The sequence below is a fragment of the Rattus norvegicus genome, chromosome 10, assembly GCF_021556685.1.
Source record: "Rattus norvegicus strain SHRSP/BbbUtx chromosome 10, alternate assembly SHRSP_T2T, whole genome shotgun sequence".
NCBI lineage: Eukaryota > Metazoa > Chordata > Mammalia > Rodentia > Muridae > Rattus > Rattus norvegicus.
In genome coordinates, this window is record NC_141543.1 from 109920977 (window position 1) to 109943239 (window position 22263).

General features: G+C 51.9%; 2 protein-coding genes across 18 annotated transcripts in view; both read right to left on the reverse strand.

The window, feature by feature from the left end:
• Timp2 (TIMP metallopeptidase inhibitor 2) overlaps window positions 1-22263 on the reverse strand; it is a 47683-nt gene that overhangs the window by 23421 nt on the left and 1999 nt on the right.
• On the reverse strand, window positions 1700-14974 carry Cep295nl (CEP295 N-terminal like). 17 transcript variants are annotated; one of them, XM_087573773.1, is made up of 3 exons: window positions 11379-11654; window positions 10604-10736; window positions 1700-3552 (listed from the first exon to the last, which is right to left on the reverse strand). In XM_087573773.1, the coding sequence occupies exon 3, from the start codon at window positions 3399-3401 to the stop codon at window positions 1755-1757; it is 1647 nt and encodes a 548-aa protein (XP_087429899.1). In that variant the 5' UTR covers window positions 3402-3552; window positions 10604-10736; window positions 11379-11654; the 3' UTR covers window positions 1700-1754.

A 22263-nucleotide genomic window follows, 5' to 3' on the forward strand; every position in this document is an offset into this window, starting at 1 on the left:
GGGCAACACTGGTCACACGGGCTACTCATTGTTTGTGTCTTCTGCTATGTACAAGTTGCATGGACCTCATAGGCCGCTCGCAGCTTACCTGCTGGGACAGAGTTGGGGAAAGGGTCGGGGACAGGATTTGGCACTCACTATAAATGAAAACTATCGGGAAAGCAGAGGAAGCTCCTTCAGTAGAAATGGTGCAAACGGGAAACCGAGGGGCGGTAAACGGAGCCCTCCCACCTACGCCCCAGCTGCACGCTTTCGTTTGCAGCTTCCAAAAGCGTTTTAAACAAGAGTCGGTGCCAAAGCTGGGGTTAGACTCTGAAAGCACGTCTCAGCACCAGGCCTCCTGATCCGGAAGGCGCTGCTGCATAGTGCTCTTCTCAGAAAGAGGCGCAAACACAGCTGGGATCCTGAAAGGCGGGCTCCGAAAAGCCCCATGGGGATGTCAAGCCAAGGTGAATGTGTGGAGGTTCCTGGCTTGGGGGAGGGTCAGGAGCGAGGCTGAGACAACAGCAGGGAAGAGGAACTTTAACCCCAAGGAACATGGACCCGCCATGTTCAGTATGCATGTATATGCTGAGGGGCTGGCTCAGCGGGTGCATGTCTGAGGAAGCAGGGGGTTAAGATAAAATCGAAACATGTCAGAGAACCTCCTCTAGGTCATAGATCTAACTGGCATGAAGTCGTCCATTATGTGGCCTACAAAACACATATAAGAGATAAATATGGCCGACTACAGACTAATAGCACTAATGCGGTCATGAGCAAATATGACCAATCGAGCTACCTAGAAGTCAGTGAGAGGAAGACGGGACAGGGAGGGGAGGGAAGGAAGGAGAGAAGGTACAAAACTAAAGAGGAGGCGTAGCCAGCAGCCACTGCCTAAGTCAGTCAGGACCCACCATACTTGGCCATGCCCACTCATGGCTACGTCCACCTCACGCCCACCCCACTGCTAACGGCAACTGCCATTGTAGTGTTAGGGATTGAACCTAGGGCCTCATGCATCCTCGTGTAGCTTACGGAGCAATCTGCACTCCTCTAGGCTGCAGCCTAGCCCTTCCACCGCATCCCTGGGGCTGCAAAAGTCGAGCTGAATGGTGGCCAGATGCAGGCTGGCAAAAGGAAGGCAGTCACCCTCTGGGCTCTTCAGAGAAAGTCTGTTGCTTCCCTCCCATCTGCCTGGCATGTGCTCCCCATAGCCTGGTAGCTGCTGGTTTAGAGTCTGGATAGCTAAGGAGCAGAAATCTAAACGTCCAGATCTCCCCTCTGCCACCAACAACCCACAGCAGCTCTGGCCCCCGGATGGGTCACCCAGCTGGGTTGGGCTTGCCTGTCCCCCACCCATAAGGGTGCGCATATTGTTAAACACTGTTGTCTTTGTCCCCCATTCCCCACCCTGTCTTCTAAAGGAGAGATTTTTAGCTAATGGCACTGACATTGTCTCAGCCAGAGGCCAAGCGACCGATGACGTAGCTTTTGAAACTGTGCCCGTCTAACCCTGAGTGCCCCCAGAAAGTCCAGTGTTTGGCTAAACCATCTTAAGAGTCTATTTTACCTGGGGTTTCCATGGGTCCCCGCAGCCCATGAAAACAGACTCTCTGTAGAACACCAGCTAGGTTCTCTCTCTGGACCCCACGAGAATCCTGCTTCTGCAGGATGGCATTTGCTGGGACGGCAAACAAAGAGACTTAAGAGACACGAGCATGGTACAGGCAAAGCAGCCATCAGGGATGTATTTATCATGGGTGGGTCTGCTTTTAAAATGTTTTCTGAAACTCTTGCAAGCGTTTCCTGGCTTTTTCCAAAAACTCCTGGTGTATCTTGTTTTGCTCTAAGATCTGCTGTTGAAGGTCACGGATCATCTGGTTCTGTTTGTCCTCATCGAGAAGACCGTTGTCCAGAGGAATATTTCGTTCAACAGGCGGGGCCTGGACCCCTGTGGGATACGATTTAAGGAGAGCCAAACGCATCCGTCTACGCTCCCTGCGTTCTTCCTCCAGCTCAGCCTTGTAATGGATCTCCAAGCTCATGTTGGGGTGTTCTGTCAGCTCCAAAAGTGTCTTTTGCCTTCTCTGCTCCAACTCTGCCTTCTGCTTTTGCCTCAAAGCCATCCAGCTTGATACAGAGTCTGCCTGTTTCTGCAGGTAAGGCTTGAGACTATCGTCCTCCACCACAGGTGATGTGGGTGTCTCCTGTACCGACTCTGGACTGAGTGAGAACAAGTCGTCTTGTTCTCTAGATGTTCCTGCCTTAACAGGCACTAGGCTTTCATTCTTTAATGGGCACTTTGCCATTTGTTGGTACCTGGGGTACTCCGTGTCACTCAGTATCTGTTTCAGATTGGCTTTGGACCACATCTCAGAAGTCTCCACCTCTGTTGGGCTCTCAGACTCCTTGGTGGTTTCTGGCTCCTCCGTATTCTCCTCCTCTCTCAGGGTGCCAAAGTTCTCACTCCGAATCTCTGAGTAGCTCTGTTGCTCATCTGGATTCTGGTCTGCCTTGAGCCTCTGTTCAAGGTGCAAATTCAGATGTTTCTTCAGCTTCCTATTTGTGTTAAACAATTCCTCGAAGGTAGATTCAATTTCTTTGTGCCACTGATTCCTGTTGTTGTACTTGCTTGGGTGCCCCTGGGCTTCAGCCCCTTGTTTGAAGGTGTGGTCGAGGGGCAAGGACTCTTCTAGGACTGTTGCTTTGCCTTGCAGACTCTGGTCCCTGAGGTTGTGAGCAAGTCGAGTCCCCTTTGATGAGGGCCGCCTCCCCTCCCGGAAGAATTCCTTCTGTACTTCTTCCCCGAATTCAGTTTCTCTAATACCATCAAAGAATGGGTTGAACTTCCCCATGTCTGCCCTTCTGGTCACCCGAGGGCCCAAGGGCTGGTATCCACCACGGCCCTTACTTGAAGACACCCGTCTCCCTTTACCCTTCTCAACAGGGGTTGGGCCACGGGCTTTGGTAGAAGTCCGTCTCTCCGTGCACGATGCCTTTTTCCGGGACTTGGGGTGATGTCTGGAGTGCTCCTCCCTGCGGCCCTTCTCCTCTCTGTAGGCTGCTCGGTTTCTCTCCTTAGCCCTTGTGTGTTTTGGTGTTCCTCTCTGGTTCTGTTCATCCAAGCCAGAGTCGCTTCCCACGGCCCGCTCTGCTGCCTCATCCAACAGGTGGGCCAAGTAGAGGCGTTCGGCTTGTCGGACCTGCTGCAGCCGGGCCTCCTGCCACTCTGCCTTCAACTCCTCAGCCAGGCGCTGCAGCTGCCGTGCTTTCCACTGCTGCAGAGTGACAGTGTCCTCCTCTGGGGATTGCGTCTCTGAAGGCTTCTGCCTCAAAACCAAGGCTTCATCTTCGGAAGAGGGGCTCAGCTGAGCTGCTCGCTCTGTGTCTCTCTGCATTTCTGTGAGTTTTGCAGACATACTTGTAAGGAAAGGCGGCTGTGGCCGGAAGCAGAGGTTGCAGGTGCGGGTGCCTGGGGCACCCACAGAAACCACAAGAGATTCACAGCAAACCTACAAGGTCAGGAGGGCACAGGCCACTCCGAACAGCTGGAGGAGAGTGTGCAAAGCCCTGGAGACAAGTGTACACGGGGTTCTCAGTACAGGATACACTCAAAACCACGATCACCAGATCTCTTCCCAACCTCTGCCCACTGGCATCCACTCCTTGACCCTTGGTTTCTGTCCTGAACACCTTGGATGTTGTGGGTACGCTGTGGGGGTTTTCTTGTGGGGGTATGCGTGTCAAAGTATGACTGCAGAGGGCATCTGGTAATATCTGGAGATGATTTTTGTCATCACAACTAAATGGAAGAGGTGCTACCCATTTGCAGCTGGGGACAAACCAGGGATGTCACTAAAGATCACTAAATGCACAGACAGGGTGGCCCCAGGACAAAGGGCAATAGCAGGTAACACTCCACCCCGGGAGGGAGGCAAGGTTAGGATTCAGGTGTGGGGGGAGGTTGCAGAAAAGAGCAGCTGAGAACAAAGGGGGAGGAGGGCGTCCCCGCCAGTGCATGAAAAGCAACAGTGTAGCCTGACCCGAGGTGAGAGTTGCAACAATGTAGCTTGCTGCTCACAGGTGATGAGATGAAACAGAGAGCTGCATGGAACTGTGTTCATACATCTGTGTTACAAGACTGTATGCACAAGAGCAGGGGTGTGCATGAAGGAGTACACGTGTATACACATGCTTATTACGTGGATGGAGTAAAAACCAGAGAGATGCAGGCACACACGGATCTGTGTGCATGTCTATAAGAACAGGGTGTATGCAGGCATGTGTATGGAAGAGCACATGCTTGCTACATGGATCTAATACAAACCAGACAGAGAGGAGGAGACATGCACATTAGGTCCTGATGCTCGGCCTGGGACTGTGAGGTCGTTGGGGAACTGTTGTGTGTCCTTGTGGCACCAAAAGAGCCCATCTTTGCCAGACCTTTCTAGAAAAGCTGTGCTTCTCAAGGGGACAGCATCACGCCTGTTACCATTTGGCCACTATGGTCACATGAAGAGCCCCCAACCGCCCCTTCTTTCAGTCCCTATAGGAGCAGGTTGACCCGACCCGCTTAAGCCATTGTCAGTCACAACCATCAGAAAGCAGCTGTGCATGGCCATTACTGATAATGTCACAGTCCAGGCTCCTCTGTGCATTAAGCAGCCATCATGCAGGCTTCCCTTTTGGAGATGGGGATCTCCCTATATATGGTTGGCGTGGAACGTGTGATCTTCCCATCTCAACCCCCCAAGTAAGTGCTGAGCTTATAGGCACACACTGCCACACACAGCACAGATCACTTTTGTCTAGCAGCCCTGGGAGGTAAAGCCCCATTACCACCTGAGATTCACAGATGGGGAAGATGGGGCAGGGAGCCAGGGGACACTGGAGCCATATCACATCCTAGAAAGGGGTCAACAGGCCCTCTCTGCCTAGGCAGACCACAGGGCCTTTGACCAGCCACAGCCAGTCACACGACACTGACAATGACAAATATGCCTTTGTGATAGCTCCTTTCTCCAGACCAGGCAATTAGACGCATGTTCTTAAAAAACAACAGCTGATATTACTCCCACCAGCCTGACAAGCACCATGGTAGCCAAAAGGAGAAAACTAGAGGAAGATGGAGGCCTCAACTCAGGGACTGAGATTTTCTTTCAAAGCACAGAAAATCATGCTTTTTTTCCTTAGTTTTTTTTAAAACAACAACAACAACAACAACAACAACAACAAAACCAAATGGTTTTGACACGGGAGGGTGCCTACACTCAAAGAAGAGGAACCCAGACCCTACCTTATATCGTACAAAAAAAATCAACTCACAGTGAAACCTATATAGACCTAATGTCAGGTCTAAAACTATAAGCATTTAGAAGAAAACAAGTGTGTGTATATGTGTGTATACACACACACACATGAATATTTATACATACATACATGAATATATACACATGTATATACACATGAATATATACATATACATATACATATACATATACATATACATATACATATACATATACATATACATATACATATACATATACATATACATTCAAAGCCCTGGCTTAGGCAAAGATTTCTTAGATTTAACAGGAAAAACCAAGCAGTTAAAGCAGAAATTGACAGGTGAATGGCATCACAAGCTGAGCTTGTACCCCTTCTGCAAACACCAAGGTTTTCAGACCACAGATCCAGAAGGAGACTCTAGATCATAATATTTACACAGCTCCATGAGAAGACAACCTAACAGTTTACTTGGCTAAGACACACAACCGGAGGTCAACGGGATGGCTCAGCAGGTAAAAGACCTTGCTACACAAGCTTGTCATCTTGAGTTCAAGCCCCACGATCCCGTGAAGGGGAATCAACAGCTGGAAGTTGCCCTTTCACCTCTACACATGGGCTGGGGCGCACGCAGGCACTACTCACATACAAAAACAATGTAATATATACTTTTTAAAAGATACAAATAGAACTGTCAAGATGGCCGAGCACTGTTCTTCCGGAGGACCTGGGTTCAATTTCCAGCACTCATGTGGGGGTGGCTCACAATAGTCTGTAACGCTAGTTCCGAGGGATATGACACCTCTGGCCTCCATGGGCCCCACACTCATGTGCACGCATTGCCTGCCCCAACACCCATCCCCTGCACCTCGCTCCCCCTTCTAACCTCACAATCCCATCCCTACCATCCCACCCCACCCCACCCCGCAACAACATAATTAAAAATAAATCTCTCTCTCTTTTTTTTAAGGAAAAGATACAAAGATACACAGATACATTTCCACAAAGAAGACAGATGCATGGCTTAGAGAGAGCATGAAGAGCCACAGTCACCAGAGAGAGGCTGACTGAAGATGCAGTCAATGTGACTGTCTCACGCCCTCTACAATCGGGAAGAGCTGGGGAAACTGGAACCTGCATCCTGTGGTGGGCGTTTAAAATGGGGCAAGGCACTTCGTCAACAGTCTGGCAGTTTCTCTAACAGGCGGCTGTAGACGGAGTGGCCTGGAATTACCACATCGAAGTCTGTAGCCAGGAGAAGTGGAAGCTCAGAGACACCGGATGATTCAGGCCCCGTCTCACACCACACCCTGAGCTTTACCCACGTGGGGAATAGCCTCATCCGTGTTGCCATGGGTGGGGAGGGTCTGTGTTGCTGTGATTATCTCTTCGATGGCGAGAGACCCACCTAAGATGTAAAGTCTATGTCTGAGCCTGGAGCCAGTGGCTCCCATCCTTTCTAGCTGGTGACAATTACTAAGACCTGCTATATTTCGGCCACCCAGAAGTGGCCCCATCTCAGTCAGTGACCCTTACCCTCAAGGAGAAATCTTTGGGACAAAGTTGAGTGAATAGGGACTGGAGAGATGGCTCAGTGGTTAAGAGCACCTGACTGCTCTTCCAGAGGTCATGAGTTCAATTCCCAGCAACCACATGGTGGCTCACAATCATCTGTAAAGAGATCCAATGCCCTCTTCTGGTGTGTCTGAAGACAGCTACAGTGTACTTATATATAATAAATAAATAAATCTTAAAAAAAAAAAAAGTTGAGTGAATAATAGCTAATTCCGGAGTTCAGGAACCCGCGTCCCCATGACGGTTACCTTTTAGCTCTTTCCTGTGCCCTTCCCCCACCTTTCTTGTGACCAGAGGACAGGGTTCCACTAGGGACTCAGGGGGATCCTTGAGCCTGAGATTGCTAAGGAGAAGTACTTATTCACCTGGTGTCCTCATCAGCAAGTCCCAAATGTCATCCACAGCCACCAGTAACACAGACACCTGAGCCAAAGGGGATCAGCACCAGGCTGCCTTATAAGACCCTGAGGTCCCCCTACACACACCTCAAAGGTAATCCCAATGCCTTTTGCGCATTTGGGTAGAGGAAACGTCCAGTGCCTGCCCCCCCAGAGAAATCAGGAACCAAAGTAATACACTCAGAAGCCGTGTGCGGAGGCAGAGAATAGGCTCACACCAGCCAGGCTGGGTCTCCTGCAGCTGACCTGTGTAGATTCTGTCTCTCTAGTGAGACATCTCTCTCGGGGCGTCATCCTAGTACCTATGCCCCGTGGATGCCCTGGGTCTGCTTTCTGCACATCCACAAGGACAGTCACACAGCTAAACAGTGGCCACTCAGGCCCTCTACTTGCCGGTTTCGTTGTGACCGTGTGCCACACCCTCCTACCACCAGGTTCACAGTGGCCACGGGGATAAACCCACCACCTCATTGTAGCTGACCATCGATGTGGCCTGAACGTTCATCAGATAACGAATACGGCAGATGCCACCACCTTCTTCAGACACAGGTGAGACATATCAAGTACCACGACCTCAAGGGATGCCGGGGTGGGGTGGGGGGGGGACTTGGGAGTATGTGTTCTTCTACAGATGCTTAACCAAGCCAGGGGATACTTGTGACGTCAGGGCCAAGTGGAGCTAGCTGGGTGGACTCAGCATCCATAACCACAAAACCAGGTTGGCCGTAGAGCAGGTGACTTCCTGTCACTCCTGGGCTTCACGCATATCCCTCTAGTCCCTCTGCAGATGCATCATGGGGTAGCCGGAGACTCAGAGAGGTTTAGTAACTTGCCTAAGGCCATCCAGCCCCTACCCAGCATGCACCAAGGTCTCAAAATCTCAGCAGGCAGACCCTGATCCAGGTTCCTAACCTGCAGAGAGGGAGTCAGAACTGGAAGCTACTTCAGGATCAAAGCACATCAGCTTTGATCGGGGCTGTGTTTCTCCTCTGGTTACTCCTGAGGCCTGAGGTGAGCTCACAGGTGCTTCCGGGTATTAACCCAGGACCAATAGTGCCTCTGAGTCTGCCAGACGTTCGCCTGCACGGTTAGCTCTCTCATACAACAGCCTCTGAGCCCCTAGGATTTCTTACAAGCCCTCCTGTCTCCCACTCACCCACCCTCCCGTCACTACAGTGCACAGCACCAACCTACAATGGCCCCCTGTTGTCCTTAGGAGCAAGTCTGCAAATCCCACCCACAGGCAACAGCAAGTATAGCCCTGAACCTCTAGCAAGATCTGGGCTCCGCCTTAGTGAGATCCCACCCCAGCCTGTGGGGTAGCAGCGGGGGTCAGGTCACACTGTGCTACCAGCCACACAGCGGTGCTCAGTGCCGCCCAGCATCTTCACTGTGCCCATGGGGAATCGTCATGGCAAGGACACGCTCCCTCCATTCTCCACCTGTTCTCCCTGGGACATCCCACAACAGGAACTCTTTAACAGCCTGTATACTCAGGACTTGGATACCAGCATACTTTTGAAACACACAGAGATACCTATAGATTAGTGACATCAGCTAGAGGAAGCATTTCTATACAGCTCAGCCTTGCAGTCTCACACATACAGCCTGACACTGCCGTATCTCCCGAGAGTGACTGGCACATGACGTACACCGTTCACCTGTTACACAGCACCACTCTGGGTCTTTAGTTCTTTGGGACAACATAGGGGATCCTCAAGGGCTCTTAGGATATAAACGACCCCCAAATCTAATGTGGGCTTAGTAAATCAACTTTGTAGAACCGCCTGCATCCTTCCTGCTGGCTAGAACTGTCCCCTCTTTCCCTGATAGCAACCTGTTCTTCTAACTGCTGTGGCCTGGTGCCACAGGAATAAATGTCCAGCAACAGAATCTGACAGAAAAGAGGACAGGAGTACAGGGGTCAGTGGGCCTTTCCCTGGCTTCAGAGACCCAAGCTTTTGACTCAAGACTCACTCGTCCTAAAACGCAACACCCATAGGGCGCTGTTGACCCACAAGGCAGACAGAAAATCAGCCGCAAGGCTCCAGCTTGCACCGCTCTTGTGTGGGTAGCCTCTGACTTGTGATCCTCCTGCCTCAGCCCCTTCCGTGCTAGGATTACGGGCCTCGTGCCACCAGGCCGACATCACAAGATTCTTCCTACAGTTTGAATCCCTGGTCAAATTTGACAGGACAACATGCAACACGAATGCACCGAAAAATCTCACCGATTCCGTCAGTCAGAGCGTCGGTGCCTGAGAGACCCAAGCACTGTTTGTGGCAGGGAGCCCCAGGGCGATTTCTATCTGCAGTCGGAGAAGACTCTAACCCTGGGCTGGACATCTTGGGCTCAGACAGACAGAGGGGCATTTCCATGACGCGGCTGCCGCGCCCTGTCTCTACCGGGACGTCCTAACGGCAGATGAGACGGCCTCTGTCACTGAGAACGGCACCTGACTTGAAGGGAGCGCAGCCAACATTGAAGGTAAAGACAACATTAACATCCGGGAAGCTAAAGGGCAGACTGGGGTCTGTGATGTCAGAGGGATGAGAAGTGCCTATGACAAGGTCACAAGATAATCATTTTAAAGGCACAATGAGGGGCTGGCCGAGGAGGTGACTCAGTCAGCAAAGCTCTTGCCTAGTCAGCTTGAGGACCCGAGTGCAGATCTCCCATGTAAAATACCCGGGTTCAGCTCATGCTTGAGACCTCGCTAAAGGGGAGGCAGAGACTAGGGGACCCCTGGTGCTCACTGGCCAGGCAGTGCATCCAAGCCAGTGAACTCCAGGTTCAGTGTCTCCATATGTGTGGTAGAAAGCAAACGAGGAAGATGCCTGGCGTGGGCCTCTGGTGTCACAAAACCCAACAAACAAATGGAAATCATGAGAGCCAGGTCCAGAGGTGCACACCTTTAGTCCCAGAACCTGGGAGGCAGAGGCAACGAGAGTTCTGAGTTCGAGACCAGCCTGGTCTACAGAGTGAGTTCCAGGACAGCCAGGGCTACACAGAGAAACCATGTCGGGGGGTGAGGGGGAAGAGGGGAATGGCTAGGAAAGTACTGGATGACGAGTTATGTACGTGATCTGAGTAACAACAGCTGGACTAAGCGTCCGAAGAGTAAGGGAGAAGATTTTCCCCAGATGGTTTTGAGAAAGGAGAGAGATCAGGGCAGGAGGAGAGAGGCCAGCAAGGATCTCAGAAGGACAATGCCAAAAATGAGAGACCTCTGTGGGGGGCTGGTGGGCTCTGGAGGAGTGCAGGTGGTGAACAATGCTATCTCAGTCCCTCATCTGTGAAGTGGGTGACGGCAGCCTCTTCCACCAGATGCAGTTATGTGGGGAGAGGGCGGTACTTACTGTGTGTGTCTCCAGATGACTAAGCCAGGCCAGTGAGGACACATTACAGGGAGGCAAAGGTTGGCCGGGAGAATGGAAGCGCTTTCTATGGAGCTGTCTTGAAATCATTGGGTAGGCAGTGAGACACCCATCACTGGAGGCATCCAAGCCAAGCCCAGGTGAAATAAATATCAGAAATGTTTTTAACCCCACTTCTCTGAGTTCTAGCCTCTAAGACTATACTCTACGACACTCAGTACGCTTCCTTACAACCCCGTCCCTGGCCCCTCCTCCCTCAGCTAAGCCCCAGAGAGGGCCTGTTCCTAAAGGCACTGGGCTGCATTTTGTAGATGGGATACCAGAACCTCTTCTGAGGAAGGCGCGGTAAAGTATACGTCCAGGCCAAGCTCATAGCTGGTTTTCACCCAGATCCTGGGGGTGGGGCTACACGCTGACATTTGACCATCTCCCCATGCTCTACTAGAAGAGGGTGGGCTCTACCAGGCCAAAACAGCAGGGCAGCCAGTTGAAGGGGTGGGGGACAAGCTCAGATCCCCAAAGACAGACCTTGTAGCAAGCTGCCCTCTGACCTCAGGGTCCAGGTATCCACCAACCAAGATAGGTCCTTGTGGTTGATCCAGCTGGTGCCTTACTAAATATAGGGGTGATGTTCACCACTTGCTTTTCAAGTCCCTAGCCAGCTCAGGGGCACCCAGCTGCCGTTCTTACTCTGCCGTGACACCTCCCACTCCTCAGAGCAGCTTGTCTTCCCACCCCCAACCCCCACTGTCAGCACCTATTCTTGCTGGTAAGACGGACTTTTAAATCTGCATCAGTTCACGTGGCCTGGTCACACGTTCTCCCCCAACAGCCGGGCACAAAAAGAACCCCCCCTCCCAGAGGAGAAGAGGCAGACACCGAAATCTTGTCCTAAGGTGGTCCACGTGGGGTCTCGGGGGTCACTGACCCAGGTTAGGTGGAATCACCACTCCCCACCTCTGCCAACAGCCCCCCGTGTCTGCCCTGGCTTGTTAATCATGGGAGGCTGTTGCTATGGGAACAGCAGAGCTGTGTTGCTGTGACATCACCTCAGGGGTGAGGTCAGAGACAGAGACAGGCCAGCCAGAGGACAAGCTTTCAGGTGAGAAAAGCAATCAGAGATTTGTCTCAAGTGGCAGGGATCAGCTTTTTGAAGGTGCCTGTTTGAAGAGGTGTTGATGAGCAGAGGCTCGGCAATGTAGAAACCCTCAGTTCACAGCCACAGCCTGGAGGACAGTCCTCCCTCCCCTCAGCCTGGCAGCATCATGACCTCCTCAGGCGGTGCTCTCCCTCCCCAGCTGTCAGAAGATTAAGAGGACAAACTTGAAGGTCACAAGGACAGGCACTTCCCATCCCTTCTCCTGCAGAGAAAGCAGCTGGCTGGGCTGGGGCAGAGGGTATGGGCTACTTCCCAACAGCTCTGAGAATCTGAGGTGGGAGAAGAATCCTAACCCGGGCTCCAGGCCTGGCCCCGGCTCCTCTTTCCCTCATAAACCTACCTAGACCTCAAAGCCAGACATCCGTGACTGTGATTGTAGTGCGGGACCATCCTCTGAGGGCTTAGTTTGGGGAAGGTGGCTTTGTAAAGTGTTGGAGCTTAAAGTTTCTATCTAGGAAAAGGGAAGGGCAGGGCAGGCTGATCTGTGGAGAGCACAGGATGAGGCGAGCTGAGCCTGGAACCACAGGCTTTGGCTGGATGGAGTGAGCCCTATGAGTTATCCACACAGGAGGAACTTTCTCTGTTTTTCTGGTCTCACACTCTTGTGATGGTTTCTTTTCTATGTCAACTTGACTGAACGGAGGAATACCCAAGCTAGTTAATGAACTAAGGGACACCCAGCAAGCTGGTTAATTTGGAGCTGTTTGTCTCTGTACAGGATTAACTTTGAATCATATGTCTCGGTCTACAGTGTCCAAATTTGAGAACCCAGAAGATGTGAACATCTTCTCTGCTCAGGAGTGGACATAGATCTGTTGTCTCCGGCCGTCAGGGCTCCTGGTCCCCTGTCCTTTCCACTCTAGACACTATCTGCCCCCATTCACAGATGAAATCACACCACTGATCTCAGGTCTGCAGATGGCAGCTTGGGCTCATTCAGCCTGTGGGAGCCCATTCCCACACCAAACTCTGGGTCTTCTCTCTGTGTTGTTTCTCTGGAGAACTCACAAACAGAGCCCTGGGATTGATCTTTCTGCCTCTTTCTCCTCCTTCCTGGTCTTACATCAACCCTTCAGCAAGAGAAACGTTCCTGGAGAGAGGTTTCTAGAATATGCTGGCCCTTTTGACAGGTGGCTCTTTCAGCCTGCCCCAGCAGGCTCACTGCTCTCAGTTCCCACACCTGGTGCTGTCCCACTTGGCTCTCACAACACCTCCCTGGTTGCTCCTAGAGTCCTAAGCTCTGTGTTAATCCAACCAGCAAGCTGGGGAGATGCTGGCTCAATTTGACAAAGTGCTCGCTGGGTTGGCATGAGGACCTAAGTTTGATCTCCTGTATCAAACTGGGGTGGGTTGGAGACACATTCTTATAATCCCTGTGTTGAGGAGATTTAGACAAGAAGTGAATCCCACGGGGGTCACTAGACAGCCAGTCTTGCCTAACTGATGAGCCTCAGGACTTACACACACACACACACACACACACACACACACACACACACACACACACACACACAGAGAGAGAGAGAGAGACAGAGAGACAGAGACACAGACACAGACACAGAGACAGAGACACAGAGAGGGAGAGGGGAAGGGAGATGAGGAGGGGGAGAGGGAGAGGGAGAGGGGAAGGGAGAGGAGGAGGGGGAGAGGGAGAGGGAGAGAGATGGGAGGTGGGGTAGCTAGGAATAGTGGAGAGCTCTTGTAATCCCAGCACTAGATAGAGGGAGACCAGGGATCCCCAGGGGACTCGATAGCCAGCTAGACTAGCCTATTCCATAATGTCCAGTGAGAGATATTGTCTCAAAAAACAATGTGTAGGACTCCTAGGGCCTGATACTATAGATTAATTGCTGGCTCCTATACATACGCACATCGGCACACACATGTACACCCATGCAAACACGCACATATGTAAAAACCATCCACATAGCCACGCTAGGTAGTACATGTCTGTAATCCCAGCGCTCAGGAGATGGAGGCCAGAGAATCAAGGCCAGCCTGGGCTACACGAGACCCTGTCCCGAAAAACAAAACAAAAGAAACAAAACCCCTGAACATGCACTGTGCTAGAAGGCAGAGGCCTCGCTGGCTGCGGCAGCCAAGGCTAGAGGGGACTAGGCTGATGGCTGCCTGTTATTAGACAATTCTAGCAAGTACTAACTCGAAAAATACATGTATAATTCAAGTCCATTTCAGTAAAAACAAAAAGGAGTGCACTTGCACACAGGAGTCGGATTCCCTCTTATGGCCTCATTGTTACATTTTAGTTAGAAACACCCAAGCCAGGCTGGGGGAGGATGCTTGGTGTTGGAGTGCTACAGTATCGGAGGTCCTGAGTTTATCCCAGCACCACAGCAGTGAACAAATTACTTCATACCTGCAGGCTCCCAGCAGTACTTCCTTATGACCCCCAGGCACTGTGTGCAGCTGCTTCTAGCCTCCCTCCCACCCCACCGGGTAAAGCAAGACTGAATAAATGTGTGGCCAAACGCTGGCTGGTGTCTGTTACCAATTCTCTCGGGGGAAAAACAAAATTCCTGGATACAGGTTTGTTTTTATAATCCTGATTGCTTCTGCCTGCATGCCCATGGGAGACTCGAGAAGGTGCACGTTGAGACACACACAACATCTTTGCCACCAAGCCTCCTGCCCCATGGAACAAGCACCCTCCAAAACCAGGAAGCCTGCCCCTGTTTGAGTATCCAGGGACTCCCGACACTGCCCCTGTACTGGGGACCTTAAGCGAGTCACAGACCTTCCCACCTTCCCCGTCGGGAGGAGTAGAGGAAAGCTGATCTGAGTCCACATGTCCCTGAAGGGAAGGGTCCCTTTCCATCCACAGCGTCACAGTATGAAGGACTGGGGGAGATAGCCTCTTCTGCCCCCTGGGCTTTTGTCCCTGTAGCTCCCAGGCATAGGCCACAGGTTTCCCGGGAGTCTAGACTTCTAGAAGGAGACAGTGGGACTGTCACCTGCGCAGCTCCTCGGGACATCTTGGCCCGTGATGATAACTTCACAACAGCTTCTCTACTACACTACCAGAGTCTGTTAGTCAGGCACCAGCCGGTTGCTAGAGAAGAGGAAACAGCTAGGAAGGCTCATAGTAGGGCCTCAATTAGCCCACAAGGCTCTGAAGCCGGGGCTCCTGTCCAGACAGCTCTCCTCCTTCATTGGCTAAGAGCCAGCTGGCCAGTGTTCTAACCAGGACTCTGTCATAAACAGAGGTGCCTGGCAAAGGCTAGGCCTGCAACAGCAAGTTCTGCCGTGTCTCTAGAAAGTGCTTGAACTGCGCTGGGGTGCCAGGAAAGCCACAGCCCCCTGCAACCACAATTTGGAAAGGGACAAGGTGTCCAAACCACACGCTGACCCCCAAGACACACTGACAAGACCTCTGGGCTCACTCAGAGGGAAATTCACACAAAGAACCATTCTCTGACCACAAAGCACCTAGTTCTCTCCTAGGAGCCCAGGGCAGTTTGGAGGGGACTGACTGTAGCTCCAGGGTCAGCTTGGAGAATGGCTCCAAGGAATCCTTTCTCAAGTCCTCCTGCTTGCTTGTAGAAATTACAGATGAAAGTTACCATACCAAACACAAACCAGAAAGTGCACCAAGGCCAAGGACAGAGAAGACTTGACTATAAGGGATGGACTATTGAGGGCTCATGCCTCAGGGTCTAAATAGTCTCTGCTATATTCATTCAGCCCCCACCGTTGTAGCATAATATAGCCACAGATGACGCCCAATCTCAGTAAAACTTTATTTACAACGGGCCATCTGTCCAGCAATGAGAGTAATTTTGCCAACCATGGAAAGAAGCCAGGAAAATATTGGGATGTTAGCTGCCTTCTATGGGGCGAAGTCACACAATGGGATGGCACATGTGTCCTGATGCGGCGTGCCTAGCTGCACAGGAAAGGGCCGGTTCCTCTGGGGAAAGGCAAAACCCGAGGCTGCCCTGGAAGCCTCCGACGACGTCACTCGTGCTCTGAACTAGACAGGCCATCTTGGAAGGGTCTTGTGGTCCAGTGAAAAACACTAAGCCACATGCTTTAAACACGATGTGTATGTCTGTGTGCACGTACGTGTGTGCATGTCAGTGCAGTGCCTGCAGAGGCCAGAAGAGGACATAGGATCCCCTGGAGCTAGAGTCAAGGGCAGCCATGAGTCCCCTGACACGAGTGCTGTGAACAAAACTGAGATCCTCTGGAAGAGCAGTCAGTGCTCTTAACTCCGGAACCATCTCTCCAGCCCCCATGATTCGTGCATTTTAAGGGGTGATCGGTACGGTGCGTGAGTCATGCCTCAATAATGAATAATACTGACCAGCAGAGCCCTTGTTAGAGATAGAATGCAATACTCCCAAGGCAATGCCCAGAACCTGACCCATGGCAGAAAGAGGACGGACACACCTCTTGAAAGTCGTCTTCTGACTGGGGTGTCTGTACACGCATGCGCACACGAGTTTAAGAACAAAAGCCTGGAAGGAGACGTCAGCAAATTTACCATGATGGTGGCTGCCCACCCGACTGATGGGGTCCCACCCTCATGTTTGGTGATAGCTGTTGAGGGCTGGGCTGATTCGAGGCTTTCCCTGAGACCCTGCTGTATGGAGAAGGAATATAGTCCCCCGTCTAAAACCAGGATTACGCTTGGCAGAGCCAGTAAGGGCCTGTGGCCAGGGCCTTGGAGGAGTTGCGCTTCCCATCCTAAGAACCCAATTCTTCCCACCCTGAGGCTGGACTTCGCAGTTCCAAGGCCGCCCTGTACTCGCCTCTGACATCCTGTGCTCCCCTTGTGCAACACTGATTAGCTGTGTCCCGTTACGTGAGAGCTTTGGGCGGACTCCATCCCATTCCAAGATGCTGTACTTTGTAATAAATTTTCTTGGGAAAGGACACAGCTTGTGCAAGACCTCCGGATACCAGCTTGCAGTGTTTACCTTCTCATCCCCACCTCCCCCACTTAGAACCCCATACTAAAGAATGACCTGCTAATCCAGGCCAGGCGACAGTACTCTGGCTTCTTGACCTGGGTGTCCACTCCGTACTATTGTTAAAATGGACGCTTGAGGTTGTGCACATAAAAGCCATGGGCTGGGCAAGAATTAGGAATGGCCAAGCTCAATACCCAGGCCACCCCTGGGCTTGTGGAGCCAACTCGCTCCGAACCTGTTTCTGGATCAGCAACGTGAACCTATTTGCAGCAAGCAACGGTTTACTTTTTCACAGAAAGAATGGATTCACGGGAAAAAACCGGCAGACAAGTCTCACCAGCCGCAGCTGCCACTAGTACTTCGTACCTCCTTCAGGGTGCTACACGTCACTCCTGGACCCTCAGCCTGCTTCCCAGGGACCACTCCAAGTCCATGTGGGTACGAACTGGCACCAACCAAGAAACACTCCTCTTCCTTAAAGACCTCCTTCCTACGCACAGGGCCAAAGCGTCCTCAGCGCCACGAGCACCCTCCTTTGTCAGTCTGGGCCTTGGGATGTTTTTTGCTTTTTTTTTTTTTTTTTAATCTTTATTATTACTGTGTGCACGTGACTGCATGCATGGTACATAGGTGGAGGTCAGTTACTTTCCTCCTACCGTTCTGTGGATCCTGGGGCTTGAACTCTGGTTGCACAGGTTTGTGTGACGAGGGAGAGCCGTTTTGCTAGCCCTGGGCTTAGACTTTATCTTATGCAAAATGGAGGAGCCAAGGAAAATGAAGTTGAGGAGCAGCAGGAAGTGAGGGTGTGGTTCCTCCAGCACCTGCTGCTTCAAGGAGGCTGCCATAATGGCTGCTGGTACCTCCCAGGACCCTGGCTGTCACCTGTTCCCTGTGGGGGCAGATGACATCAAATCTCTCTCTCCATCGCTCTAACGACCTTGTGATACCTGCATCTCAGCCGGCGATAATGTTGACTAGGGGTTAATGAGGACTGAGAGGCAGGTCTGGCTCAGGGGGCTCAGGGTCAGCACAAAAGAAGCTGCTGGGCCTGGCTGCTGTCACCAATAGGTTCTGCTCCTGAGCTGTTGGCCTCTGTCCTTTCGCCTTCACCCTCAGTCTAAGAGGGACATGACTGAGTTACTGTCTCCATTTCACAGATGGGACTGGAGGCGGGGAGTCAAGGTCACTGTGCTGGTCTCTGGCCATCACTCTGGGCAGAGCCAGACTCTGGCCACACTTGGCTGTAAATGTGGGCGCCCCGCCCTTACTGGCTCCTCCCCCATTTCCTGTTCTCTCCACAGCCCCCTTCCCCCTACATTTTTCCACAGTTTGCTAAAGAGCTGACTGGGCACTTCCTCACCCAGACCCACAGAACTCACAAAGCCCTGTCCCGCCTAACCAGCTGGCCAGGCAGGGACACACCTGCTGCCTACTCTGGTGTGTGGGTGTTTAGTTGTAAGGCCCCATTGTCCTTAATTAGTCCTAGCTCAGGTGCTGGCACTGCCCCATAGTCACTAGATTGTCTACATAGGGCCCCTGACTCTGAATCGCTCCCAGAAAGCCTCCCCGGGTCCCACTGACCATACCCCAGGCCCTGAAGCTCTACCAGCTCAGCCTCAAACACATTGGCTCCTTTCTCCTTTAATCATCCCAGGTCTTTCTGGTCTTGTTTCCAGGTCCCTTGACCTCCAGGATTATCTGACCTGATAAACTCCACACCACATGATCGCCCAAGGCTCTAGTATAATCTCTCCATCCAACAGAACCCTGTCAAGGCCATAGACAAGATCACCCAGGAGCTAAATCCCATCCTACACGTCCCTCGTCCCTCAAGACAGGTGCTGGGGGTGACTCATTCTTTACAAATTCCTTGGAGCACCTGTCAGAGAATATAGCAATCCAAATGCAACTATTCAATTGTGCATGCGTAGAATAAACCACAAGAGAAGCGGGTGTCTAAGTCAGTGCCACATTGGGCCCACAGGTGTCTAAGCCACACAGTCACGCCGAGCCCTCCGTGCCCAGGGGTATCACGCAGCTCTGATCAATACTTGAGCAGCTGATGGAGGATGAGTTTCCTCCCCAAGACTACAAAGAATCCCTCTTTATAAAAGTCAGCCCTCAATTTGCATGGCAGCATACTCTCCCAATCTGCCTTGTCAGGACTCCAAAGCTTTAACATGCTTGTCTGACACAGCCCCATCAGGGAGCAGCTCACTGTGTGGGAACCCCCCAGACTAACCCTCTCCATCCCCACACATGGGAACAATGGCAGAGACGCATCAGGCTGGGACCACAGACTGTGGATTCCAGCCATCTTAGACTTGGGGTGGAGGGGCATTGAGCTGAGTGGGTTCCCAAGGGGTTTAGGGCTGCAGGTGCTGGCTCTACACCACAGACTCTCCTCACATGCTAAGCATCTTGGCCACCCTTGGTTTAGAAGTCTGCCTTCTTCCTTATCCTTTGACCACCTCTCCTCCCCACATCTTCAACACCTCATCCGCCATACCTGGGGACACTCACAGCCCTGGCTGAGCACTCTCGACAACTATGTAGCCATTAAACATTGTATCATTATCTTACACAGACCCAGCAACCAAACCAAGACCCTGGCTCAGCCCTCTCAACAACTATGTAGCCATTAAACATAGTCTCTGACTCTGCTGTCGCCACATTGTAGAACAGCTGCAGGATTGCTTGGACCACCTTAAAAATCTCCATGATCTCGGGGTTGGGGATTTGGCTCAGAGGTAGAGCGCTTGCCTAGCAACCGCAAGGCCCTGGGTTCAGTCCCCAGCTCCGGAAAAAAAAAAAAAAAGAAAAAAAAAATCTCCATGATCTCAAGGCTCCCAGTGTCCATGATTCAGGCCACCAATCTATAGCGTGAGTGTCGTCAGGGGCTTGCTGTGGGTCCACTGTGGGATGGAATGCACCATGTGACTGTCCAGAGGGATGATGCTTGACCCCAATCTACACCAGCACCTGAGCCCTCTTCCTCAGTAACTGGGCACCTACACCTCTCTCTCTCCATCCAGCTTGTCTACCCAAATGATGCTCGCTCTGGACGCCAACAAGGTACACTTAGCAATGTCTGTGGCATTCTTTCCCAGCCTGCGTCCTCTACGCTGCCCATCCTACACATCTTTCTTCTGCCCTCTGGAGAAATAGCATCCTACTCTCGGGATGCTTGGTCCCAGGCTTGTGTGTGTGCATGCTAATAGCATGTGTGCATATAACCAGAGGCAGAAGAAACATCCTGTGCAAGTGTTTGAGCCCAGCTCAAGGGTGTGTGTGAGGGGGTGTTCCTGCATGACCCCTCCTCCATTGCCTGAACCTTCCTCCTTCCCTTTGCTTCTTTGCTGCTATTTTTCTCATCCCTCAAGATTCCTGGGGGCCTAGAGTGTATCTCTCAAGTATGTTCCAATGCAAGCGCTCTTCCCTACCTACAGCCCTAAGCATTAGGCATCATGGTCCCCTTCCAGATCCAGTTCTAATCTAAAGAGCCATCTTGTTCAAAGCTACGTGGAGGTCCGGCTGAAGGTGAGGTGAAGGAAGGCTGTTCAGGAAGCAGCCTGGGGAACTGACCCCCCCCTCACCAGAAGAGGCCTAGGCAGGTCCTAGACTGGCATTGAACACAGCATGTGGGAGAGTCCACACCTCCCTGCTTTATTGGTGCTCCATTCCTCCTTAGCTCCAACCCTGAGAGCTGTTCAACCCTGGGAGGGTTGGATTCTAGAGCCCCACCCCCAACCCCAGGAGAACATACTCATCGGAACACTAGTCAAAGGGTTCACGAGCCCCCTCCTCAATGGCCAACAGAGTCTTTACCTTTGTAACCTGCAAATCCATTCCAAGTTGCTACATGCTTACCCCTAAATTTGGCATGTTTGTCACTTAGAGTAATCATGTTCATTAGCTGCACAAAGTCTGACTCTCTTTTACACCTGCCAGTGACAAGTGCTGCCACTCGGCAAGGGTCTACGTGTGCCTCCTAACCTTGACCATCCATCTGCCCTGGTTGTAAGTCTCTCTCCCTAGTGGCTCATTTCTCCCTCCCATCCCTGTAAGGCAGAGCCAGCCGTTCTGGACTTGTGCATTGGAACAGACGCCTGAAGACCAGGAAGAAAACATTTCTTCAGAGAGCCACTGCCCACCAAAACCCTGCAAAGCTCACAGAGCCTGGTGGTGCCTTGTTTTGCTTTTTACCCTAAACAAAGACAGACTCCTTACTGAGTGTGTGCTGCACACTTTCTGGAGTGGCCACTCCTACCTCTATGGTCTGTCACCGCACACACACATTCAAACAGACCCCATAGAAAGCCAGTATGTCCTCACCCTGATCACCCTGGGACCTAGTACCTGGCCCTTTGGGTCTTGGCTTTGGCTTTGGGTCTCACTTCCTGGGTAGAAGGGGTGGGGTTTTGTTTGTTTGTTTGTTCTGATCCCCAACCCCCTTTACTGAATACCCTGATGCCAGAGAGCAATCAAAGTAGCCAGGGTGTGTGCCAAGTAGCTGAGAGGACTTGGTCACTCCAGCTCTCCCATGTGGTGCTGCCGAGGCTTGCAGTAGGCGGTGCAAGACTCCATTAGGTGAGAGAATCAGATCGGCAGCGTGCCTGAGCAGTGCCAGGACACGGACAAATGTTTCCAGTCTGTCCTGACCTGAAAATGCCTTCCAGGAGTGGGCCAGGCCATCTCTTATCCCTTCTATCGAAGGGTCACATTCTCTTTGCCCACACAGCTCCAGACCTGTACTGGCAGAGAGATCCCTCCCAGGAATCCAGTCCTGGGCAGGTGTTGCACCAGTCAATAAAGCTGCATACTGACCACAGCTGCAGGGAAAGCCACCCTGAGTCATGGTTCTGGGTACACAAAATCTGAGAGGCCCTGAAAAACTACAGCAGCTGAAGTCTGGCCTGGGCCTTCTGTGTCCGCTCGGGAACCCAAGACGAGAGAGCAATGGGCATTTCTTTTTTTTTTTTTTTTTTGGTTCTTTTTTTCGGAGCTGGGGACCGAACCCAGGGCCTTGCGCTTCCTAGGCAAGCGCTCTAACCACTGAGCTAAATCCCCAACCCCAGCAATGGGCATTTCTGATCCTGGCCAGACCAGGATGCCCTGCTGAGCAAGTCACAAATCTGTACCACTTCCGGGAGAACAGACCCTGGGGAGGCTGCTGCTGACATGGCGGGATCACTGCTGTTCCCTACTCTCGGTTGTCAGCCCCTTTTTAGTCCAAGCTGGTCATTCCTGGAAGGGGTGAGTGAGGCTAAGACAGAACACCTAGCTGTGCTGAGTTCAGCAGTGCCCCCTCCACAAATTAATGGCCACCCAGAACTTGTGAATACAACCCTATTTGGAAATCTCTGCCGATGTAAACAAGTCAAAATGGGTTCTAGCAGACACTGAGTCCAATGGCTGGTGTCCTTATAAGAGGGGATTGAGCACAGCTGTATGTAGACAAGGAGAAGTAAAAGGGCTTCACCCACCCACCATCCCCCCCAAGAACACTAAGGTGTACCAGCAGTGTCCCCCTCCTAACTGGGCCAGAC

What these genes read in the sequence shown, in the direction of transcription:
- Cep295nl (XM_087573771.1), bottom strand. Translation starts at nt 14,773, where the DNA reads ATGTCCCGAGGAGCTGCGCAGGTGACAGTCCCACTGTCTCCTTCTAGA. An exon ending in CCGACGGGGAAGGTGGGAAG is followed by an intron (nt 3,383 to 14,535) that starts GTCTGTGACTCG and finishes CAAAACTCACAG; the next exon opens with AAATGCAGAGAGACACAGAG.